This window comes from Salmo salar, chromosome 18, assembly GCF_965601325.2.
Source record: "Salmo salar chromosome 18, fSalSal1, whole genome shotgun sequence".
NCBI classification, from domain to species: Eukaryota; Metazoa; Chordata; class Actinopteri; order Salmoniformes; family Salmonidae; genus Salmo; species Salmo salar.
The window spans coordinates 71,178,981-71,206,205 of NC_138308.1; the positions used below are offsets into that span (position 1 = coordinate 71,178,981).

At 46.6% G+C, this 27,225-nt stretch overlaps 1 protein-coding gene across 8 annotated transcripts in view; it reads left to right on the forward strand.

The window, feature by feature from the left end:
• nrxn2b (neurexin 2b) overlaps positions 1-27,225 on the forward strand; it is a 937,590-nt gene that overhangs the window by 861,658 nt on the left and 48,707 nt on the right. For all 8 annotated transcript variants that reach the window (XM_045701329.2, XM_082965087.1, XM_082965083.1 and 5 more), the window contains one exon: positions 17,133-17,304. In XM_045701329.2, the coding sequence (XP_045557285.1) occupies positions 17,133-17,304 (172 nt within the window). The remainder of the gene's footprint in view (positions 1-17,132; positions 17,305-27,225) is intronic.

Sequence of the window (27,225 nt, forward strand, 5' to 3'; positions counted from 1 at the left end):
CACACGCCTTCCCTCCCTCCCTCCCTTCCTGTTGAAGACTATAATTTGGATGAGTTGTGAGTCTGTGGAAGCGGCAGGTCTGTCTGCCTGATTGCCTGATAAGATGTCTGGCTGCTTTTCAAAGGGAGCGGGCCTCATCTATGAAACAAACACACCGTGCCACGTTTTAGGCGGTCTCTCCAAACGTACTCCCACACAAAGTAACGGGAAATAGTGAGTAACAGTTGATGTGATTGATGTTTGAGGATATTGTGTAGTCTTTTTATAGGGGGATGAGTAACGATGGGCGACAGCGGTTAGTTGACCACTTTCCAGCCTGAATGTGCTGGAGAGCTGTTGTGGTGTTGTCGATTCGAAATGAGGGCTGTTGAGGCATCACATTCCGCTTTCACACACACACACACACACACACACATAAATATATATAGAGAGAGACATATACAAACAGACACACACACACAGTACTGTGCGCCCACACACACTTACTTGCTTGTGGTAGTCCATCCTATTCAAATAATGACTTCCACTTCTGAGTTAATGGTTCTTTTAGCGACTGTAGAGTCCAGTTAGAGACCCACAAACGTTACTGCAGGTGGGGAATGTGCAGTATGTGTTGGCTGGGGCAGGAATGGTTGTATGTCTCCTGAGCTCTTTTTGCTGTCTCTTTGTGCTCCTCTCCTCCTCCCACCTCTGTACACCGCTTTGGCAGAGCTGCCACCAGGTGGACCGGTCGGCAGCAGCGTCCTCTAGGTCTGTGGGTTTGGTGTTGCACTTCTTCAGCCACGTTTTCGGCTGGTCCTTATAGCGCAGGCCGCCGGCCAAGGTGTAGCTGGCCATACAGGATCTTCCGCGGCAAGCGTTCCTGAGACATTCAAATGACATGCCCGAGCTAGTGCAGTTGGGCTAGGACTGTAGGGTCAGGACTGTAGGGTCAAGACTGTAGGGTCAGGTCTGTAGGGTCAGGTCTGTAGGGTCAGGTCTGTAGGGTCAGGTCTGTAGGGTCAAGACTGTAGGGTCAGGACTGTAGGGTCAGGTCTGTAGGGTCAGGACTGTAGGGTCAGGACTGTAGGGTCAGGTCTGTAGGGTCAGGACTGTAGGGTCAGGACAGTAGGGTCAGGACAGTAGCGGCAGGACAGTAGCGGCAGGACTGTAGGGTCAGGTCTGTAGGGTCAGGTCTGTAGGGTCAGGTCTGTAGGGTCAAGACTGTAGGGTCAAGACTGTAGGGTCAGGACTGTAGGGTCAAGACTGTAGGGTCAGGTCTGTAGGGTCAGGACTGTAGGGTCCAGGTATTTGAATAATAGGACTGTTGCCAGTGGTTTGTGTTCAATGGTGAAGACAGGCATGGTGGGTGGAGGGCTGGATCTCCATTGGCAGACCACCTCTGTCTTGGTGGTGTTGATAGACAGTCCCATCCTGCTTTCGACCCTCACTGGGCTCTGTGTGGCGCAGCGGTCTAAGACACTGCATCTCAGTGCAAGAGGCGTCACCGCAGCCCCTGGTTCGAATCCAGGCTGCATCACATCCGGCCGTGATTGGGAGTACCATATGGCGGTGCACAATTGGCTCAGCGTCGTCTGGGTTTGGCCGTCATTGTAAATAAGAATTTGTTCTTAACTGACTTGCCAAGTTAAATAATGGTTCAAATAAAACAAATTAAAACCTGCTGTTACTAGGATGGACTGAAGGTCTTCTGGAGTGTGGGCCACGAGCACAGTCATCAGCACACTGTAGCTCTGCTCTGTTGAAACCTTGGTGGTTGCTTGAAGCCTCCTGATGTTGAATAGGTTTCCATCCAGCCTGAAGTCCACAGCAACCCTGCAGCTGTCCTCTGGGTAACACATAGAAGGAAGATGTTAAAGAGTACAGGTGCCACCTCACACACACAGTGTGGTTTGTACTGGTATATTTATAAGCCAGTGCTGTTGGTTATTTACAGGTGCTGTTATGCTCTATTTGCGCTGTTGTATTTGCCCTTGTTATACACTACACCACTACAGTGTGTATGTACACTACAATGCAATCCCCCCCCCAAAAAAACACAGGAGTTGTGTCCTCTACTGTTCTGCAGTGACATGACAGGCACTTCTTAGTGTTCTAGTCTGCAGTGGGTCTCGCAATAGCGTGTGTGCCTCTCACCAGTGTGCGTGTGCCTCGCTTCTTAAGCGTGCGCCTCTCGCTTCTCAAGCGTGCGCCTCTCGCTCCTCAAGCGTGCGCGCTTCACACTGTGTGTCTCTCAATAGTGTGCTTGTGGATCTCGAAGGTGTGTGTGCTTCTCTCACAACTCCTCAAGGATCAGTATAGTTTGTCAGGGAGAAGGAAGAGAGGCATTCTGACTTTGTTAGCAGAGGAGAACTCCAGTGCTGTGAATAACAATGAACAGGAATCTCCATAATGGAGAGAGGTTGTCAGTAAGGTTAGGATCTGGATATGAACACTGAACAATGATGCGAGTCAGCTCTGGATTCAACTAGAAGAAATTGAGCCATCTGAAAGGTATTGTGGGAGTTTCAGGTTGACGCACACGCGCAGTCGCGCAACCACCCGTGTCATTCCCTGCATCGACTGTGCATGCATGCGCGTTTGTGTATGCGGGCCCTGCTTGCGTATATGTGCCTGTGTGTCTTTGCATGCTAGCGTGTGCACCTTGTGTGAAGGCTATCCAGGCAGCCTGGGGCGTGATGCTATTCTAGGCCACTGTGGGGTGCAAGGCAGCAAAGGTGACGCCATGGGGGCTAGTGGGACATGACCTCACCCCACCTCTACTTCCATCCCTCCATCCCAAACTCTCTGTTCTCACACACAGGTCAGCAATTCCATACCCAGTCATGCTGGCACCCTTCCAATGACTTAACCATGGTGGACGTGCCACCTGGCACTGGCTTCAGGCACACACTGGGCGTCAGCGCGGCATCGCTATCTCAGCGAGGCAGGAAGATGAATGGCCCTCAGGACTAGGAGCCAAAGATCTAGTTAAAATAGAGATGAATAGAGATAGCCTCTACCCCTGATTGACATGCTATCAGCACCTTAGACTATTCGCACTGACACATCCAACCCTTACACGCAAGCACACACACGCATAACCACCCATAAACACACACGCACGCACGCACACACACACACATAACCACACGCACGCACGCACACACACACACACACACACACACACACATAACCACCCATAAACACACACGCACGCACACACACACACACACACACACACACACACACACACACACACACACACACACACACACACACACACACACACACACACACACACACACACACACACACAACCACCCATAAACACGAACGCACACACACACACACACACACATAACCACACACACACACAACCATGCACACGCACGCACACACACACACACACACACACATAACCACCCATACACACGCACGCACACACACACACACACACGACAGTCAACGCTGCTAATCTATATACTGTTGATTTAACTACACTCCCAAAACACTACCCACTTTATATTTATAAATACAGTTATACTTGACATAGCACATTCAGTATCTGTACTGTATGTATTGTGTACATATCAGGATATTACTATGCATGCTACCTCTTCTATTACTTGTCATTTTGTATTATTGTACTGCAATGTTGAGGGAACTAGCACACACAAGCATTTCACCACACCTTTTATACCTGCTGTAAACTGTCGGGGACGAATTACATTTGGTTTGATTTTAGAGTTTGGGAATCATGTTTCGTCTTCCAATGTACATACAAGGCAATCTGACTGGATGTGCGGGTTCATCATTTTCCAAATGGGATTTAGTGAGTGAACATACAGTACCAGACATATTGAGAGAGAGAGGTCATTGTGTTGAGGGCAAATCCATTTGAATTCAATCACTTTTTGACAGCAACCTTCCATACATATTTGCCCGTTGTAGAAATGCTCAGAAAATGGCTTTTTGGACCAGAATGCCAAGACATTTAAGAGATGAAGGTGCTCAACGTTGCCCTATTTTGCAAACCCTACCATACCATGAGACATCCATGTCTTCGTCACTGGAAAAGATAAACTGTTGAGATTGCTATAATTTCAAAGCTTACGAACAGGGTTGTCAATAAGGTTGTTTTATATATATATCTTTTTTAAGTCATTTTTAAACGTCTAAAAATGCGTAAACTCAAATTCTCACAAACTCATATTCGCAATCGCATATGTTGTAGCTTAGATCCTATTTTACATCATCTGCGGTTTTCGTGTTGTGCCCGCCCTTAGGTAAAGACACAGTATGCTCCTGAATACAGGCTGGGATTTGCCCTGAAGTTATTGCGGGTTGTATATGGAATATATGCAACTCAGCTACTCAATGGCACAGTGTCTAGAGACACAGCTAGAGGGCTGTGGTTGTATGAGAGTGTTCAGGTGAGCCTACGCAGAGGAGGAGGAGACGGGAAGAGAAGACCCGCGTCCCAAATGGCACCCTGTTCCCTGTATAGTGCACTACTTTTAGGGTGAAAGCGATGCACTATACAGAGTCACACAGCAGTGCCATTTGAGGGACACACTAGAGCGAGAAAAGAAGTGGCATCTGAGAGGGTGGCGTCACTCTCTAATGTGAGACTCACGTTGAGGCTTCGTGACGAAGGTTGGAAACGTTTTAAATCGGGCCTAGGCTACCAGCTACACACGCAGTGAGAGAGTGGAGCAGGGTACTGTCCATTTTTTTTTGTGGCGCTGAAACATTTCCTCCCTCCATGCATCAAGACATTGCCAAGTTTCCTTTCCCTGGAAAAAAATCCAAATAAACGTTGCAATGGTGGAATACGGTATCATGGAAACAGGTTTTGTGCGAGTGAAATCCAAGGGTTTGGAAAGATTTTTGGAGTCATTGTGGACAAGGAGGACAACAACCCCGGTAGATGGATACACACAGCCTGCAAAAAATGCAAGCAGTATTTGTTTACAATATTTCAGTTAACTATTACATTAATTCAGGCTTTTAATCCGAACCAGGTTAGTTGCAACTGGGGTTGGAGCGAAAACCTACAGGAACATCTCTCCAGGAACATGGTCAGAGAGTCCTGATTTAGACCATACGCAGGACTTATGAAGTTTGAACCTGTGCGGCTGGTCAAATTTTGAGTATAGCCTACTAAATAGCCTAAACGGAGGCTATTTTTGCAGCCTATTCAATTCTGGGATTGTTTATTCAAGTTTTAATTAAACTATTTGTTGAATGTAAAGGTCTTGTTTTGTTACATCGGCTATAAGCTTTCATTAGGTACGAAGGCTAATTGGAAGGCTCTTTTTTTCAAAGTGATGCCGCATCGCATTGTGAAAATAAGATATCGTTCTTAATTCATGGCATGGTTCCCTTTTATCCAAATGTTGAGTAGACATGCAGACAAATGAATTCATGCAGGGAAAGGGAATAGTCTAATAGCCTATTACTCTGGAGTCATAAAAACAATTCAATAAATGACTGTTATTTGGAGCGTCACGTATTGGCTCTCGGAACAATTCTATGCGGGTGGATTGGGTTGCGGGAAAAAAAATCTGTCCTGATGTCTACTATCGTGTGGGGCTAGGAATTGATGTGGCTGGCTTAAAAAAACAGCCGTGCAGGACTCTACCAGGAAGTACCTGCAGGCAGCGAGGAGACTGTGTGTTTATCACCTGCTGGGAGTGTTTGGTAACACCTGGCCCCCAATCCGTGGAGCACAGACACACACAGTACACAGCAGGGTAAAAGAGATGGACTTTCCAGCAAAGGAGGGAGGGAAGAGGAGTAAAACAGCTAGAGCAGACCAAAAACATTTTAAAAATAAAAATAAAAGGGATTGTCCAGTGACATGAGTCCTCAACTCCTAATGGCTTTCTACACTATGATGACATTGCATCTGGCATCTAGTATGTTCTGTTTCTCCTCCTCCCCCATAAGGCTGATGTTAGTGCTAGTGATATACCCAGGGGCGTTGTTGGCACAGTATGGTGGCCTGTGTGGCATGTCCAGTCGTGTTGTGTCACCCTGTCACAACACATCCCCGATGCCACACTGGCCACCAATTATCCCCCCTGACATGTCCCACTGTAGGCCTGTAGTGGAGGGGAAAACATCACAAACAGGATGAGAGAGAGTGGTCTGGTTTATTTTTACTCGGGCAGCAACAGGGCAGCCTATAGGCCTGTAGGCTAGAATCTGGTTTTATAATAGTGTAATTGGGCACTTATGGACCCTTTTAGTTATTTGATGAATTTTTATATTTGTTATTTAAATCAATGTCATCGTTGTGAGTGGACACAAAATATCAAGGTGAATTGCTGTGGTTGGTGTTATCCAGAGAAGACCCTTAACTGAATCATCGCCAAACCTATTTGAGATGATTTGATAGAAAACAGTGGTGTGTTCATTGTTTACTACCTCACTCAGCGTCGCTTTCAGCTCCCAGCAACCACCCCTAAGGGCGCTGGGTGTTTTTGCCAAATCAATTCTGTTTCACGAGTTTGTTCCTCTGCAGCAGGTGTCTCCATGTAGATGTTTGTGTCAAGGCAGAGTGCAGTTGAGCTGAGCATTCATTCTGAACACTATGTCAGCCTCAGCACTTAGCACTAGGGTCTCCACCGCACTTAACCCCACACAACTGTGACTGGAAAGAGGGAGAGTGAAATGATGTTACAACACATACTCATGATTTCACACAGGCATACCAGCAGGCAGCACTTGTGGGGGGTCCTTCAAAAAAGTGTACTCAGATGACCTAGCAGAGATGTACAAAGTTAGTGAATCGTTTCGAGGAGAAAAATCAAGGAGATTAGGTTAGACACCTAGGGATGTTTTTGAGCTGACTGTTTCAATCACTTTGGGCCTTAAAAGGAAAACCCAGTTAGAGGAGTGGACATGTTCGTTTCCACTGGCCCACGGGGAATGATTCTGTCTAAAATAGAGGGCCTCTGAGGTGAAGGTCCCCCGACACACACCCGCACACACCCACATGCACACAGACACACCCGCGCACACACGCACAAACACACATCCCTTAAACCACCAATCACCGCGGACAACCTTGAACCGGAGAAGAAAGAGCGAGATAGAGGGGACAGAAAGGTAGATAGGCGGAAATGCGAAAGAGAGCGAGAGATAGAGAGAGGGGGGGGGATTGTGGGCGGTTTATCCGTGTTTGCTCAGTTTAGCGGCGAGCAAATATTAGCCTGTGTGCTGGGCAGCCGTTCCCCTCTGCTAAGCTTCAACCTTGTGCCAAGCCCAACAAAGTTGAGAGAGAGAGCCAACTCTCTGACGGAACGATAGATAGGGCAACAGATTAATGGATGGAGATAGGAAGAGCGCGATGGAGGACAGGTGGCAAATTAAGAAAGGGAGAATAATAATAATAATTAGGTGGGTGCTTATTTGTCCTATTTCACAAGTGTGTATTAATATGCAGGTGTGAATTGGAAATGTGTTTTTTGCATAACCCAACTCCCCCTGAGACACCCTTGGACAGTGGGGTCACGGCCAGGGTCGAGCAACTGGGTTCCGTGTCTTACCCAAGGAACACCGACCGATTTTTCACCTTGTCAGCTTAGGGATTCAAACTACGAACCTTTCGGTTAGTAGCCAGAAGCTCTAATCGCTAGGCCGCCCAAGAGAAGAGCGAGAGAGAGGGGGATGGAGACAGGGAAAGGGGGATAAAGAAGAGGTGCAGATGAAGAAAGGGAGGGAGTGAGATGGTAAGATCTTAAGGCTTTTGCACGGTTCTTAGATTAGCAGAAACTGAGAGAGAAAATGCACTCCATATTAGCTGATTATGATCACAAACAAAAGTCGTTAAAAGTGTTTCTCTCTTGGCTGGACGGAGGGTATACATTTCAGTGGCGGTTATGCGTGAAATTCACTAGCCTACTTTTTGGTACTTGAGGTTTACTGCTTTCAGTAAGGCGAGGACGGTTACTGTGCAATATTTCTCTGCTTAGACAGTAGTCTTGGTTACACTTCATTAGACGTTCCACTATTCCCTGGTGTTTATTTTGAAAAGAGCTAGCAATCGCAACTGCAAAATAGTTACATAATCGCTGTTCATTGATAGTTGTTTGCTACATATTCTACTACTGTATTCCAAACTTTTATCATACATGATGTATTAGTACGATGAAGAAATGCATGGGGATAAGAAGGAAGGGATAAAGTACTCTTGTGGTCCATTGCAGTTGTTCTGCAGTGGGGCGGGGAACAGGGAGAGGACAGGGAAAGAGTAGAGGAGGGATTGCCAGACAGAAAACACTTTGTTCTTGATTTTGTCTCATTTGCTTCAATTTTGCCCATCTGCGTGCTTCTCTTCCTCAAGCGTTTTTTTTTTTTTGCGAGGGGGAATCGGCTACAATTACGCATGCACGTGCGCACACACACAACAAGATTGTCTCTCCCTCACATCCTCTCTGTTGCTCAAACCCACACACACACACACACACGCACACAAACAGTAGAAACGGCTGAAAACGCATGGAAAATTCATTTCTTTGTGTAAAGAAGAGTTGATCAATTTGGCACTCGTCCTTCTCTCAGTCTCTTTGTCTGCCTCTCGCTCTCATCTCAAATTGCACCCATTAAACATTTTTGTTAATTATTCCCCAGATGTATTTTGTTCAATTCCCACTATTTGCTCGCGACAGAAAATCTGAAAATCGAGTGTCTCCCCCTGTGGGCACACCCTGGAGACTCACACACCGCACACAGAGAGCACACCGCACAGAGAAATCGTTAGCAGTCTCTTTCTCTGTTCGCAGCATATCACTCCAACACATGAGGTGAAGACGAGTGGGATCCTGCCAAGTCCCATGCAACAACACCACCACTCAATCCTGTAATAAATCCATAGGGAAGGAGGGAGAGAGGGACTGGAGAGAAACAAAGATGGCTGCAGCGAAAAAGACATGGAATAGAGAGAAAGAAAAGGCCCATAGCTTCCCAAATGGCCACTAGCTACACTACATCATTTTAGTCATTTAGCAGACGGTCTTATCCAGAGCGACTTACAGGAGCAATTAGGGTGAAGTGCCTTGCTCAAGAGCACATCAACATATTCTTACCCTAGTTAGATTGGGGATTTGAACCAGCAACATTTCAGTTACTGGCCCAACGCGCTAAACCGCTAGGCTAGTGAAGCGATAGAGAAACAGTAGGGTGGGCGGGACATCGATTCCTTTGCCTTTTCTGGCTACGGCCCAGGGAATACACTTCCACAGTGCTCTCTCTCTTCCCTATTCCCTAACTCTCTTTACCTCTCCTTTTACCTTTCCCTCTGTCTATTCGGCTTCTCTTCCTCCCCCTCTTTCTCCTTTTCGTTCCCATTCCATTTTCTCTATTTCTTCTTCGTCTCCAGGAGCCATTCAGTCCAGTGGAAGCTGGTGGGAGGAGCTATAGGACAGGCACATTGGAATGGCTGGAATGGAATGAAAGGAAAGGAGTCAAACCTGTGGTTTCCATATGTTTGATACCGTTCCACTCGTTCCATCACAATGAGCCCGTCCTATAGCTCCTCCCACCAGCCTCCGCTGACAGTAACACAGTGGACGGACTAGAAACACTCCGTTAGAGAAAGTTAGACACTTAAAGACAGTGGTACTCTGTGAGAGGCTAATAGAATCCGCAGAGGGTTCGTAATCTCTCTCCGTCTCTGCTCTTTGATTGGGTTGAAGATGTGGTGCCTCTTGATTTTGAGTCATGGCGGCGCTGACGTACGCCAAGCTGTCATAACTTGAGATTTCAACATGTTCTCCAGGCTAAGGAGTTGAAAGGGGAGGCTGAGTGCCATGTAGACTGATAGCTGAGTTTATCATTTACACCGTCACAACGTCAAAAGTCCCCTCGAAATCCGCCACGCTGATCCCCCTCAGGGGTGCGTGCTCAGCCCCCTCCTGTACTCACTGTTCACTCATGACTGCACGGCCAGGCAAGACTCCAACACCATCATTAAATTTGCCGATGACACAACAGTGGTAGGCCGGATCACCGACAACAACGAGACAGCCTATAGGGAGGAGGTCAGAGACCTGGCCGTGTGGAACAAGGACAACAACCTCTCCCTCAACGTGATCAAGACAAAAGAGATGATTGTGGACTACAGGAAAAAGAGGACCGAGCACGCCCCCATTCTCATCGACAGGGCTGTAGTGGAACAGGTTGAGAGTTTCAAGTTCCTTGGTGTCCACATCACCAACAAACTAACATGGTCCAAGCACACCAAGACAGTCGTGAACAGGGCACGGCAAAAGCTATTCCCCCTAAGGAGACTGATAAGCTTTGGCATGGGTCCTCAGATCCTCAAAAGGTTCTACAGCTGCACCATCGAGAGCATCCTGACTGGTTGCATAACTGCCTGGTATGGCAACTGCTCGGCCTCTGACCGTAAGGCACTACAGAGGGTAGCGTGAACGGCCCAGTACATCACTGGGGCCAAGCTTCCTGCCATCCAGGATCTCTATACCAGGCGGTGTCCGAGGAAGGCCCTAAAAATGGTCAAAGACAACCACCCTAGTCATAGACTGTTCTCTCTGCTGCCACACGGCAAACGGTACCGGAGCACCAAGTCTAGGTCCAAGAGGCTTCTAAATAGCTTCTACCCCCAAGCCATAAGACTGAACATCTAGTCAAGACTCCTGAACCCCCCCCCCTCTCCACACCACTGCTACTCTCTGTTGTCATCTATGCATAGTCACTTTAATTAACTCTATCTACATGTACGCAACAGGATGGAATGTGTAGGATAGCGAGCAGCAGTAGTTCCGGTGATTGGGTTTTCGTCACCGATTACGTGGACCTGCCAAGCGTGGGCGAAGGCGCTGCTTAAACTATGTCTGCTTCACACGTGCGCACCCAGAACTTAATCACGCAGCTGACCAAATTACGCAGGATTTTAGTTCTGGTTGTGATTAATACAGTACACACACACACACATCGAACGCAGACCCACACCGACTGTACACACACATACTAATTTTACATACACACGTAGCCACACACATGCCGTACACGTGCACGTCCACACACACTGAACACACACACACACGTAACCCAAATACTCAGACGAACACACGCAAACCCTGACATTTTGATCCGTGTCGGGAGCTCCAAGCCTGTCTCACATGATCACACACACGCTCTGAGACAAAACACAACCAGCATGTCAGCCATTCGACACATCCCACTTCTGCTGTGTGTGTTCAGGTGGAGCCAAGCCGCAGGGCAAACTTTAAATAGTCAACAAACCCTGAGCGCCACGCGCACACACACACAATCACCCACAAGCACGTACGCACGCTCTGGCATGACACACACACACACACACATCGACACACCCTCTGTGTGTGTCCATCAGCCCTCTGCCCCATGGTGGTCCCCACTGCATCAGTAACCTCCACTCAATGACGCGGGGGATCTTTCATGTTTGTTTATTGGCTTCAGTATTTCTGTGTGTGTTCATCATATGAATGTGTGTGTGTGTGTGTGTGTGTGTGTGTGTGTGTGTGTGTGTGTGTGTGTGTGTGTGTGTGTGTGTGTGTGTGTGTGTGTGTGTGTGTGTGTGTGCGTTCACAGTATGTGTATAGTACATGCTTTCACATTAGGTGTGTCTGAGGGGGTTCTGACCTACAGGGCCAGTGGGTCATGAGCTGAAGGACATCATCAATCACCAGTCTCACTGGCTCAGATCACCAGTACCCAGCAGTAATGATCCAACTGTGTGTATGCACGTGTGCTCTGTGCTGGGGGTCAAGGACTGACACTGGAGGGAATGAATGGTGGAAGGCTGAGGGTCGGCAACACTGTCACGATTAAGTTCCTATTTATTATGACTGTACGGAGATGCATTTCGATTAGAACAATTAGCATAAATGTTGCATTAGAATGATTAGCATAAATGTTGTATTGGAATGATTAGCATAACTGTTGCTGTACCATCTCGGATCAGTGCCAGGGGAAGTATAGCACATCTGGGCATGCCTAGTGTGACAAGTCAGGTTGTCCCACATACACACTCTCACTTTCTCTCTATCTTTCAACCCCCCCCCCCCCCCCCCCCCCCCCCCACACACACACACACACACACACACACACACACACTGGTATCGTTTCTCTCCCTCCCAGCCTCTCTGACAGATTGATTTGTAACGAAATGGGATCCTTTATCATAGCCTGAGTTTCATGTCGTTGTCTCACAGAGCAGGGGCTGGTTAGACGCTGAAGCACTGACTGTAAGAGATATGGGGAAGGGAGAGAATGAGAGAGAGATAAAGCGCTATTAAGATGAGGAGATGGGGGCAACTTTCTCAAGGTGACTGCCGCAGATTACTGCAAACACATACAAATGAGGCGGACTGTGCCGAGCGGAGAGAGTGAAGAAGAGAGAGAGGTGGGGTGGGAGGGGGGGAGGGAGAGAGGGAGAGAGAGTTGGATGGAGGATAGAGGGGAGGGAGAGAGAGAGTTGGATGGGGGGGAGAGGGGGGAAGGATAGGCACACTCCAGACAGGAACCCCTTTTGTCACACCCCCCTCGTTTCCCCCACCACCGCCGCCCAAATCACACGTGTCGCGCTGTCAGCCCCGCCCCCCCCCCCCCCCCCCCCCCCCTCCCCTTATCTGGAGGACTTGTACCACACACCCTCTGGTCTACCGGGTGGAAAACATCCGTCAGAGACAGTCCTTGATGTGTTTTAGCCGAGCTGTGAATGTTAAAAGGGTTTATCTGCTGGTATACGGCCTTATCTTACATAACAACCTATTCCTTGTGGTTACGTAACACTGCTGTAGTTTCTGACTGAGAGAGAGAGACGGAGATGAACCAGGCCTATGTGTACTGTACCATCCTGAAACAGCAGCGCCTGACTAAGTCAATCCCTCATATGTTCGGATTAGCCTCATGCATTCATTATCATTATTATTCTGCCACAGTATACAATGCCATGTAAATATGGCACTGTTTACTATATCAATCCAGCCCTGGGGTGAAACGATATGATGCCTATCTTATGTGAATGGAACATTTTAAGAATGGAAGGTTCTGATCAATGAAACCCCTTCATTCATATTTACATGCCAATATATCCACATACCTACTTCCAGTCTGTATCTCTTGGTTTTCCATTGATTCTACTGAAAAACATCAATTCCGCTGAATTATTCCTTAATAATGAATAAACAAAATGATTGGCATTCTCTACCAATCCGCCATTAACCTCCCTGGCAGTTTTCTGGCAGTCATGATTGGCTCCTTCATTCATCCTTCCACGTCTTCCACGTCTCTCCTGGCATCACAATTAGACTGGGGAGAATAAAGAGATGGAGTAGCGGAGGGGGGAGATAAAGATAGGGGGATGAGAGAGGAGACCGTTGTTCTATCCATGAGCCACTTAGAAAATAACGCAGGAAACAAATCCCTGAAACTCGGCAATCCTTTCTCTCTTTGTCAGTTTCTCTCCCCCCCCCCCCCATCTCTCCTTCTTAATTGACTATACCGATATGTTTAGTGGGGGGAGAAAAGCCATCTTGACGTCTTCAAAAGACTCTTTGATCACAGTGCACCTCAAGGCCCTTGAAGATCATCAAGGCTCCCTTTCTTTTTTTATCATGCAGTGTTGCTATTTCACTCTCTCCGTGCTCCTTGCTCCATATCCTTCACGTACTCTCTCTACCTTGCGCACTTTCTCTCTCTTCTTGTCTTTCTCTCAACCTTTCTTTTAGTCTGATCGACGGTAAGCCTTCTTGGAGGCTGACTGATAACCCTAGCACGCGCTAACACACACACACACACACACACACACACCTCGGTCTGGTACTCCTCATTCACATTCCCATCCGTATGCCCAGCTTACCTCAACCACATACACACACTGCAAGGTCATGTCCAAATATCCCCTCTGAAATGCTCTCTGTAGCCTAGGTTTTTACTTCTACTCTTCCCATTTCTGACACCAATGTACTATTGCTTGAAATGTTTTTACTAGTCAGATTAGGCGGTCAGGAACAACACTTGGCCCTTCTCATAACAGTAACACCTTCATCTAAAACCCTACCTGACACAAAGTAAAAGCATAAAACCAAAAAGTGAAGAGTTACGCAACCGCACTTGGAATAAGAGACTTGTGGATCCTCCGGGAATCTGCCGGAAGCTTTTAACTCTAATTTGTAGCCCACCCCAGAGAGCTGTGTAGTAACTCCACCCTAGCTGTGTGACCACGGGGGGGGGGGGGGGCTCCTTAGGCCTTCTCTATACCATCCCAGGGCTTTGATTGTTTAATTGAAGTCATTAGCAGGATGTGATGGTACATCCCCTCTAGGTTTAAATCAGTGGTTAATTGAAAAGCATCCATAAACCCAACAGGACTCCGGTCTCTCCAAGACCACAAAGGCCCCCCTACCGATCCACATGATCGACCCAGCTAACTAACAACTGGGACTAGCACGATAAAAACCAAGCAATAGTGCCCATTAGACTCCCAGTTAAAACAAATTAGGAGGCGTCTTAACTGTCTTAACTGTTTTTTTTAAGCTTTTCATGTTTAAAAGACATTTGATTTTTATTGTTGGTTACTACAGTGCTGTACCTAAGCCATCCTCCCTTTCCCCACTCCCTTCATTTCACGATTACTGTATGGGCATGACTGCTCCCAGTCATAGGGGATTATGGGCCTTTTTTTCTTCCTGAGATATTTCGCTTAAGGGAACGGCCATTAAAATGATATTACGGCAACACAGAAATCATCTTTAAAAAACAGTGATTCCCGTCGGCTGCTTTGTGTAATGGGGTCGATACATTCCCCAGTGCAGGCGAGAGAGAAGAAGCCCTAATGTTGCGGAACATAAATGCTAATCTCTCTGTAAATATCTCTTTCCCCCGTGCGCTTCCCCCTCCGCTAATACCCTAATACTAGGGATTCATTTCCCAAAGAAAATGATTGTCTAGTGGAAAATGTAATTAATTCTCGAGGAAAAAGGTAACGCAATTAGTGTTACCACTTTATTGTGGGTGGGCAGTGGTGAGGCAGGAGAAGTCCTTACCTACTGTTTACTGCACTGTGTTAGCATTTGGCTAACCTCCGCAATTTAGATTTTTTTTCCCCTCTGGGAGTAAAAAAAAGGTGGTGTGATCATTAAAGGGACGTCAAACTCCAATCTTCAATTGCCATCATTTCTGTTTGTTCTCATGAATCAATAGTGGGTTTAGATACGAGAATCCAGGTAGTCCTATACGGAGTCTCTGGTCATTCAGTAACTTTCATTGATTGATAAAGTGCCAAGGAGCTGTGTTTCCCCTGAGGACTTAAGCTTGACATCCCTAAGGGGCTTAGGTCATCACTCCAAAGTTCCTTTGTAATGTCAACAAACTCAATGGATATTTTAATTCCACTGTATTTAAGCCTCAGTGAATCGTAGGTGCGGTAGCTAGCACCGTCAAACACAGATGCCTATTCAAAATGAACCAGCTTTATTATTCTGACAGACAGTTTGACTGATACATTTGGCTAAGCCCCTGTTGATCCTTTAAAGGTATTAATCACGCTCTGAACACATCCAGTGACACCACCGTTTGAGCACACTTAATCGTCCCTGTCACCCGAGCGCGCGCTCCTCGTTAAATAGCATGGCTGTTTTATCCCGGCAAGGTGCGTGTTCGATAAATGTGGCCATGATTACACAACTCATCCATTTACATCCCAACCTCTCGCTCCTATTTACTCAATTAACTTGATACTTTAGTCCCTATAACATTTTAGCAGATTTTTCAAAATATTCCTAAAACATTTAATGGAGCATGAATTATTAAAATATTGCTGTAAGCTAAAGCCATAGCTGAACCTCACAATATTGTGGCATGCGGAGAAGGTTTTTCAACGAAATAAATGCACATAGCTAATTAGATGAAGCGATCAATGGCGGAGAGGGGGTCTAGAGCAGAGCAATAGCGGTGTGCACTGCGACCCCCTTCAGCAAACGAGCTTGACCTCTCGTGTCAAACCAAGAAGTGTTGTTGGAAAAGGCACGGACAAGCGACCAATGGGAAGGGCACCGGCTGCCATTAGATAGTCACAGCAGTGAATACGCACAGCAGAAGCTACACTCTAAGAAAACAAGTGTTCCAAAGGGGTTCTTTGGCTGTCCCCATAGGATAACCCTTTTTGATTTCAGGTAGAACCCTTTTTGGTTTCTGGAAGAACCCTTTTTGGTTCACGGTTGAACCCTTTTTGGTTCCAGGTAGAAGTCTTTTGAGTTCCATGTAGAACCCATCTACATGGAACCCAAAATGGTTCTGCTACTGGGTTCTAGATAGCAACTTTTTTGAGTGAAGAGTGGAGGAGTCTCTGTCTGTAGTGTATCATGTTTCTACCTTTCCCTCCCTCTCTTTCTCTCCCTCCCTCCCTCATTCCCTCCCTCCATCCCCTCATGGCAGCCAGAGTAACTCTGTAAATGACTTTGACCTTTCCTGGGGACTGAGGACAGGAGAGGACGAGAGGCGCAGGAGGAGGGTGAAAGAGGGAGCGAGGGACGGGAGGAGTGGAGGGAGAGAGAGGGGTGGGGGTAGAATGTAATAAACTCAAAGCAGTAGGAGGCTGTCAACACTAATAGATGCGAGAGGGGAGGGGGTTAAGAGGGTGATGAATGCTAAAGGTGGCGGAGTCCTCAACAAGTAGTCCATTCTTCATTCATTCTTCAAGCATGACTGAACACCGTTACGCCCCAACAGTGATCAGAACACACACTGGAACATTGGCCACTGCACTGTACTTGTCATACTGTAGAGTGTATATGTTGAACACTGTTTTAAACTTGATGGAAATATAATGGCATATTTGAATAGCCCTTTCATTTATGTTTAGTGAACGTGGTTTGGTTACCTACACTAAAGTGATGAGTAATCCATCCTAGATCTATATGTGATGTGGTTGATAGCACCCAGAGCTAATGCCAACTGTAGGCTTTAGCTTAGTGGGCTAACATGGTTTAAAGTTGCATCCGATGACCTTCGACCTGGGTTCGAAGTCTGCTTGTTCCTATCCAGACCCTGGACACACCTTTCACCGATCCACACTTGGGCAGAGATGAAAGACGTTCTCTCCCGCTAAGCTCCCTTTTCTCTCTCTCTCCTTCTAGGAACGAGGAAGGATCGGCGTCATCTTCAACGTGGGAACGGACGACATCGTCATCGAGGAGAGCGCGGTGATGGTGAGCGACGGCAAATACCACGTGGTGCGCTTCACGCGCAGCGGCGGCAACGCTACCCTGCAGGTGGACAGCCAGCCCGTCATCGAACGCTTCCCCACAGGTAGGACCACCGGGATGGAGGGAGGGACAGTGGAGGGATAACAGGGCTAAAGTATAATTCGATCTAAAGGAATACAGTGGAAAGAGAGAGAAAGTGAGAGACTCAAATATTATGGTTGTTTTTATATAATGTTAAGTGACATACATTCAACCCGCATGGGATTCGAATCCACGACCCAAGAGTTATTATCTGTCAAATTTAAGCCTTTCCCCGCAGAGGAAAATGCAATATATATGTACCTCCGTGTAAACGCTTCATACATATTTAGTGTACACTTGCATACTTTCCAGGCAATTAAGGCAGAAAGAGAGAGCAGTGATTGTCCTTAGGCAAACAACCTCACGTCTACGTGGGCTGAAATCCCACCAGCAGGCCAGAATATAGCTGTCTCACTGGCTGTAGCTGGCTGTGTTTGGGGGGTAGTAATGTGGATATAGCCACTGGACGTGTAGGCCTGCCGGGGCAGGGCTGGATGGAAGTACAGTGAGAGCTTGATGCCTCAATGCTAGAGCTGTGTGTAGGTGGCTGGAGGGAAACCGCTGGCTCTCGAACACACACATACAGAAATACGCACACACACACACACATAAACGCACAGACACACACACCTATGACTCATCAGATGAGTATGCCAGCCAACAATGTAATGTATAGCACTTATCATGATTATATACAATAAAACATTTAACAATCCAGTTAATATGCTGGTTATATTATGAGGGTATTTGTTGCCAATTCAAAACACTCTCACTTGGTGTCTCTCTCCGCTGTTTTCTACTGTATTCATGTCAACTACACCTCCACTATGGTTATTCCAAGGAAGACATTTTCTGTTTCTGATCATACTGAACTTGATCTGTTCAAGCTGGTAGAACCACTACCCTGGAAGGCAAGGAATGGGTTAATTGTCTTTGTAATAATTCTTGTTCTCTTAGACACCGATGAGTGTTTCACAGTGTTCCAGGTGACTCATTCTATTGCTCCAATCTATTGTCTAAGGTAAACTCTGAGAAAATAGACCCGCTCCACTGTTTCAAAGCCAAAACGCTTGCCCCTGTGGAGTGATATCCAGGAGTGATGCAGCCCCTCTCTATACTCTGGCATCCCCTGTCACCGTGGGGATCGAACCCACACACCTTGGTTCTATTGTCTCCTGCAGAGAAGAGCTAGATCCATCAGTCAGGACCGGGACAGAAGTCCATGCATCACAGCCTGGAAGAATAGAGCACCGCGTGACAGTCTCTTCTCCATGGCCATTGTGATGGAAATTGTCCTTTCTCTCCGTGGCGTGTGTTCCAAACGGGGTTAGCGATAAAGCTAAAGGTGGCGCACAACAGTAGCCGAGCAGCCTGTTGACAACGGTAGCCCCCGTTCATTCTATTTTCAGCCTTCGTTGTAATTGAATTTGGAGGCCTCGTTTTCCCTTTCATCTTTTCTTCTTCCGTCGTTGTTGTTTGTCAGTCGAGCGTCTCTCTTCTTCGCTCTCCTGCTGATCGAGGTTTTCGAGTTTGTTCGTTTTTTTTTTTTTTTTGCTGGTTCAGTCGTTGCGGTTGGCGCGATTGTTGCAGTGTGTGTTTGGGGTGGAGGAGGAGATGAGGAGGGGTGTGGGGAGTAGGCGCCGGCGGATTTGCTGTTACTCATTTATGCGCGTTAGCTACGTACACACGGTTTATTCCGAGTGGCACTTCGAAGGTTCCCTGCCTGTCTCAGAGATGCTGCGCATGAGGAGAGCAAAGCTCCGATGGGACAGAGGGATAGAGGGGGAGGAAGGGGGACTTCCTAATTGAGCCAAGGGGTGCGTGAAATGAAAGAAGGAAGAGGAGTTTTAAGGTGGGGGACGGGGGGGGACGGCGTCGGAACGGAAGCCTGTGACCCAGATAGAAATATAAACCACTGTGATTCTCTCAATGGCATCCCTCCCAAACATAGAACGCATTTTTACTAATGAATGTATTTTAAATGACACTAATGTCGTCATAAAATGGAACGCTAAACCTCTGTGGACATAGCTCATTCAAGGCACTCTTACCATTAAGATCAAAAGCCTTTATTAAAATGAATTATCCATAAGGGAGAATGTCATATCCACCGGTGACCCAGGAACGAGCCCCATGAAACTGTCAACGCAGAGTGAATAGTCATATCGAACTACGTCCAGAAAGAGAATAAACCTTGCAAAAATGCTGTCAGGATTCTCCTTTCATTTAGATGTGGCTCCTTTGTTTCCATCTACACTAGGAGAAGTGCCCTCTCATGGTCAACTCAGGAACCATTTTGGCCCAGTACAGGGAGGCTCTCTGGGCAGCCATTACAGTCTCTAACACTGTCCAGTCAGGCAGCTGGCAGGCTGGAGGAGACAAGGGAGACTCCTCCTCCTCTAATATGCTGTGGACAGGTGATTTGGAGGGCAATGGGTAGTGGGGACAGACCAGGGAAAGATGAGCTCTTCCGTAGGAGGGAGGGGGAGAGGAAGGGAGAAAGGGGGGGGTGAGGTACCAGTTGTGGCAGTGTACACACACACACACACAGTCTTACAAAACCAGAATCCTTGCGTTGTGTGTAAAAGATGAACAGCTGTACAACTGGGAACAGGTTGAAAATCATTTGAAAACGGCCCTCAGTTCAACTGCAGCACATTTCAACCAGATTCAAACACCTTTGCTAGAAAACTGTGCGCGCGCGCACGCGCGTGTAGAAGTAGTCTCAGAGTGGCGTGGAGGGTCCTAACACCCTTTCCTCATATACTCCCATTGAAATGTCCACACCCAAGCTAACATACAATACCACATCAAAGCCGTTGCATTTTACTCGACTGGTTATATTTCTCTCCCACTCTATCCCAGCCTTCTCTCCTCCTCCTCCTCCTCATCCATCTCCTTCTCCTTGTCCTTTCTTCTTCCGTATTGGAAAGCTAGGGAACGTCGAAGCGCAGCCTTACATTTACTACGATGACTATGATTGTATTTTAAGTCACGACACAGAACATTGCTCCGGTGTGGTGTAAATGGCTCTGTAGTTAGACAAACCATATCCCTCTATTTACAACACCAGCCTAGGATTAGCATCAACAATAGCACTATGCTCCTTTAACTTTCTATTTACATTGCCGTCTTACTTTCCATTCCCTGTAGCTGGGCTGTCTCCTGGTGATTAGCATTTGTGTCGCCTAGTAACTTCATCATTATGACAAGTAGAGTGTGCACACTGCGCCAACACACTTTCCTGATCCATGGCGTTTGCAGCAAACCACCAATAAAGCTGTCTCATTGCTTTGGCTCCTGGCTGTGCCTGGGAAGAAATGGCTCGAGATGGGGAGGAAGAGGGAAGTGGGGAAAGAGTTATGTGGGGAAAGGGAGGGGAAAAAATAGAATGAGAGAGAGGGGAGATAAGGAGGAGAGCGAGTGAGTGGGCGAAAAGAGAGGTGGAGTGGAAAGGGAGGGGTACATAGCGATGGTCCCCGCCCCTCAGAATGAGAAAGACAGGATGAAGGAGAGCGAGATAGAGAGAGCTGCTCGGCATGGGTTGTGTAAGCCAGCTGCTATCAGCTCTCTGATGGATAGGGTTTGCATCTACAGCACTGTATAAAAAGCAGTGCACAAATTGGATAGCATCACAGCTACCGAGACTACACATTTTGTATTGTACGTGCACACTGTCTGTAACGTGCGCACAAACACACACATTTAGTTCAAAATGGCGCACATTTACTTAGATGACACACACATACAGTGGGGTCCATAATTATTGGCACCCTTGATAAAGATGATAAAAAAATACTGTATAAAAACCATCATACAAATACTGAGCTATATTGTATGCTTGGTTTTTATTGTAATTATATTTTATACTAATACATTTGTTAAGATAAAGAGATTTTGTTTAACAAGTAATATTTTTTTTTTCACAGAAAGGGAGGTTCAAAATTATTGGCGCCCCTGTTTTCAATACCTTTCAATACCTCACCTTGCGAGGATAACGGCACTGAGACTTAAAAAATAATGTTTTATGAGATTGGAGAACATATTGGGAGGGATCTTAGACCATTCCTCCATACAGAAACCTTCCAGATCCTTGATATCCTTCGTATGTGCCTATGGACTGCCCTCTTCAATTCAAACCACAGTTTTTCAATGGGGTTCAAGTCCGGAGACGGACATGGCCATTGCAAAATGTTGATTTTGTGGTCAATTAACCATTTCTTTGTGGATTGTGATGTGTGCTTGGGGTTAATGTCTTGCTGGAAGATCCACTTGCGCTCAAATTTCAGCTTCCTTGCAGAGGCAACAAGTTTTTTGGCTGAAATGACCTGGTACTGGGCAAAGTTCATGATGTAGTTGACCTTAAAGGAAAGATTCACCCATTTTGAATGTTATCTGAGCTATTTCCCTCCAACAAGGCAGAAATTAGTCCGGTATGACGTAGCATTGCGATAAAGTCTCTCTCACTACATTGGAAGTTAATAAGAATACAACTTTTAGATGGTGAAAACATCTATCATACATGTCAGATTTCAATACTGGCCGATGTCATAACGCGCCAGGTTGTCTTCTCTCGAATAAGCAATTGATCATATTTTTTGCGATATTCCTAGCTTGAGAAATGTGTAATTTAACAGAGGGTCTACCACGTTTCTCCTATTTGTCTGCCTCTTCAGTCCAGGGTGCATTGCATGGTGTCTTTGCGAATGTCAGACTCCACTCTGAGGCAATCAATCTGCGTGTTGTACATGTTGAGACTGTATACTCTTAAATTGATACTACAGTTTTTTAAGCGATTTTACAGCAAACTAGCTACTTCACATGCTGTTATTGACTTTGGTATTATTGTGGGTCGCTACGTTTGCTAGCGAGAATTGCATTGTGGGTTTTGTATTTAGACTTGAGCTGCAACAAACTGTTTGCATATGTTGCTACCAACCTTTTTATAACAACAAAATTAAACATTTGTTTCTCAAAATATTGTTCTCACATATTAGTGTTATTTAACACCGTAAATTATAGGAATTAGGGGTTTTGAGTGGATTTTTCCTGTAACAACAGCCCCAGGACCCGTGGAAGCAAAATGGCTCCATAACATCAACATTGGGCTCCCGAGTGGCGCAGCGGTCTAAAGCACCGCATCTCAGTGCTTGAGGCGTCACTACAGACACCCTGGTTCGATTCCAGGCTGCGTCACATCCAGCCGTGATTGGGAGTCCCATAGGGCGGCGCACAATTGGCCCAGCGTTGTCCGGGTTAGGCCGGGGTAGGCCGTCAGAATATAAATTAGTTCTTAACTGACTTGCCTAGTTAAATAAAGGTTAAATAAAAAAATCTAAGATCCATCTTTTCTGCTTCTAAATCCTCATTTTGACACCAAACCCACCACTGGTGTATGAGGCCAAAGAGCTCTATTTTCATGTCATCAGACTGTAGCGCAGTTTCCAATCCACGTGCCAATGCCGTTTAGCAAACTCCTGGCGTTTACATTGGTTGAATGGAATGAAAAAAAATAGAGCTTCTTGGCCACGCACACCAGTGTTGAACAATGCATATGCAGAAAATACCTCATCCCTGCTGTAAAATATGGTGGTGGATCTTTGATGTTATGGTGTTACTTTGCTTTCACTGGTCCTGTGGCCCTTGTTAAGGTCAACGGCATCATGCACTTTACCTGGTACCTTTTAAGCCAAAAGAACCAGGTTGCCTCTGCCAGGAGGCTGAATCTTGGCTCCAAGTGGATCTTCCAGGAAGACAATAACCCCAAGCCCACATCAAAATCCACAATACATGGTTAATTGCATACAATATAGCTCAGTATTTATATAATGTATTTTATGGTCTTTTTTGCTCGTCTTTATCACGGGATCCAATAAAAGAAAGGGACTCTCGAGAAAAAGTGAGGAAATGAATGACAGAGGACAGAGGCAAACAGAGAAAGAATGAGAAGGAGAGAGAGAGTTCCTCGTATTCCTTCCCTGTGCTCTTGCTGCCAGGCGTTTAACAGAAGTTTCTGTGAGTACTGAGTGCTGACCTATACTGAACCTGCATAGCTGGAGACAGAGAGAGAACAAGAGAGCCAGGGTGGCAGAGCAGCTGTCTCCCAGCTAGGAGTCTCTTTGTCCCAGCCACTCAGAGGTCAGAACAGGGGGAGTCTACAAAGCCGCTCAACCCTTTTTAAAGTCTACCTGCCTTTGTCTGCCTTCTCTTACCTCTGAGCCACTGTAAATGCTAGGGGATGAGAGACAGAGGGGGGGGGCGAGAGAGAGCGCCAACGAGAGGAAGAGTGGGAGAGAGAGCGAGCGAACGCTAACGAGAGGAAGAACGGGAGCGAGAGCTAACGAGAGGGAGAGCGGGAGAGAGACAGAGAGCTGCGAGGTTGTGAGGAGGCCAGGGTCTCTGAGAAGCTCAGCACTTCCCTTCCTCTCCAGCCATGCCCGTTTAAGTTCCAGGAGGCATGGACGTGGCAGGCTGGCAGGGTTTAGACAGCCTGGCTCCAGCTCAGGGAATGCCAGGACAGGAGCTCACAGAGCCACAGGATTAGCTCTCCTACTTGGAGTAGAACAAGTACTTGAATCGTACAGCAGCGGTGCAATCTAACTTTCAGGAGCAGAGCTATAGGCTTGGCCCTACTTAGAGTGCAGTAGAACTTCAATACCTGAAGCATCGCAGTTGAAGTCTCAATGTGACTTTGATGTTACACTGTGCTAAAGGGATATGGATGGGGATGGTCAAATAATGCATTATGGGTATGATTTGTTATTAAATAGGGCTGTGGTGGACTTGGAGGAGGGCCATTTCCGATAGGACAGAAAGGATGTCATCATTTCAGTTGAACATGGTCCAAGGTTGTGAGGTGATTTCTGGTAGAATATACACTGTGTGCACAATTATTAGGCAAGTTGTATGTTTGAGGATTCATTTTATTATTGAACAACTACAGCGCTCTCGGTCAATCCAAAATGTTAATAAACCTCAAACCTGATTATTTAAGGAAGTAAAAGTGAGGTTTTGGCTTTCTTTGGAGAATATCTATGTGTGCACAATTATTGGGCAACTATTAGTGTGCAGAATTATTATGCAACTAAATGAAAAACGAAAAGTTCCCCATCTCACTTGTTTATTTTCATCCGTTAAAGTGAGAATAATAAATAAACTCAAAATGTATAAATAAACATTTCTGACATTTCAACAACAACAAAAAATCAGTGACCAATATAGCCACCCTTCTTTTCAATAACAGAGTCCACGGAGTCTGTCAGTTTCTTGATCTGATGACGATCAACTTTTTGTGCAGCAGCAACCACAGCCTCCCAGACACTGGTCAGAGAGGTGTACTGTTTTCCTTCACCGTAAGTCGTCCGTTTAAGAAGGAACCACAAGTTCTCAATAGGGTTTAGGTCAGGTGAGGAAGGGGGCCATGTCATTATTCTGTCATCTTTAAGGCCTTTACTGGCTAGCCACGCAGTGGAGTACTTCGATGCATGCGATGGAGCATTGTCCTGCATAAAAATCATGTCTTCTTGAAAGATGCAGACTTTTTCCTGTACCACTGCTTGAAGAAAGTGTCTTCTAAAAACTGGCAGTAGGTTTGGGAGTTGAGTTTGAGTCCATCTTCAACTCGAAAAGGTCCAACTAGCTCATCTTTAATAATACCACCCCATACCAGTACCCCACCTCCACCTTGCTGGCGTCTGAGTCGAAGTGGAGCTCTGTGCCCGTTACTGATCCAGCCACGGGCCCATCCATCTGGTCCGTCAAGAGTCACTCTCATCTCACTCTCTCTCATCAGTCCATAAAACCTTTGAAAAATCTGTCTTCAGATATTTCTTGGCCCAGTCTTGACGTTTCAACTTATGTGTCTTGTTCAGTGGTGGTCGGGTTTCAGCCTTCCTGACCATGGCCATGTCTCTGAGCACTGAACACCTTGTACTTCTGGGCAGGTAGGTTGCAGTTCTGGAATATATGACAGCACTGGAGGATAATGGCTTCCTGGTAGCTTCACGTTTGATTCTTCTCTTTGGCAGTTAATTTGCGTCTTTTTTTTTCTCAACACGGTTCTTGCGACCCTGTTGACTATTTGCAACAAAACGTTTGATGGTTCTGTGATCACGCCCCAATATCTTAGCAATTTCAAGAGTGCTGCATTCCTCTGAAATACTTTTTAAAATTTTTTGACTTTTCAGAGTCAGTTAAATCTCTTTTTTTGGCCCATTTTGCCTGAGGAAAATAAGCTGCCTAATAATTATACACACCTTGATATAGGGTGTTGATCTCCTTAGGCCACACCCTCCCTCATTACACAAATACACATCACCTGATATGCTTAAATCCAATAAGCATTCCAGTTTATACAGCTTGGAGTTGGGAAATACGCATAATAATGATGATATGGTCAAAATACTGACTTGCCTAATAATTGTGCACACAGTGTAGAGTGGGTTATTTAGCACTCATAAGCACTTTTTTAGGGATAGCATTTCTTTGATGTTAGATTTGAGTGACAATAAGTCTGACTTAACAGCGACACCTCCAACCTACTACGGTTCAGGTACTGAAGTTATACTACAGTCATTGAACTGAATTCCAGTCAAATCCAATGTATGTAGGAGTGACACTCGTTCCTTGGTTGGCGTGGGAGCGTATAGGGACTTGTGGTCCACCGACACGGCACGCTCTGATTGGATCGTTCACAGTTAGACAGCGGTCCAATTACAGGCCTGTGTGGCTGGGGGAGGGGAGGGGAGGGGGACCGGAGAGGGACAGGAGCCCTCATCAGGGAGACGGAGGGAAAAGATTGCTGTAGCTAATTAAAGAACTGACAACTTTCATTTCCACACGAGCCCCAGTCCCTCACTCTGACATCAACACGCAAACCCAGAGTGGCGGATAGGAGAGGAGCGATAGAACCATAACTAGAATTATATTTCTGTGGATTAAACAGAGCCGTTAGACTGACAACTACTGCAGAGATCACTCTGTCGTTATGTGGTGAAGATGAATCCTTTCTAAATTCATATGGGAAGAGATGTGTGAGGATGTTAGGAAAAAAAGGGATTGATATGCAATATATGTATTCCAATAGGAGGGATGCTTCAGCTTGCGTATACAGTGTACTTAGAGAGGAATAACACATTTGAATGCAGTGTGGAGAGAAAAGGTCAGATACACAGACAGTGACACAGAGCGAGAGAGGGCGGAAGAGAGGGGGAGAGAACGAGAAAGAGAATAGAGAGCGATAACAGAGAGGGGGAGAGAGAGAGAGGGAGGGAGGGAGGGAGAGGGAGAGGGAGGGAGGGAGGGAGAGGGAGAGGGAGAGAGAGGGAGAGGGAGAGAGAGGGAGAGGGAGGGAGAGGGAGAGGGAGGGAGAGAGAGAGATGGGCAAAACATCCAGACAGCTCCATTCTACTCTGCTGGATAGATTTCAAATGTGTGTCCTGTACAAGGGCGTCTGGCTGCAGAGCGAGAGATGATATACAGTTGACTTCCCCTGATAGATATCCCTCCACACACGCCAACTTCTCTCGCTCTCTCACACACACACACACTGACTCACGACATGAATCTCACACACACAATCAAACTAAAGCGACAGAGTCAGTGAGAGGAGAAGTGGTTCTGAGTCATAGACCGGAGAGACTGGCCTTCACAGCGATGCCCGTCACAGCCCAGGACACATACACCTATCCCTGGCATGCCAGCTTCTGTCTGTCCTCCGCCTCTCCCATTGTCTCCCACGATGCCAGTCAATCACACTGCCCTTGCCCTGCCCCTGGCATCACAGCTGTGATGTTCAGGCTCCCCGGGTGCCGGGCGCTGCCCAGCTCTGCCATGAATCTAACCCAGGCTCCAGGCACCCACTCTGGGCTACGGGAGAGGGCGAGCTGGCTTGCGGCTTTCCAGGCATGGTGGTCCTCTGTCTTCTATTTCAATGTCCTGGGTG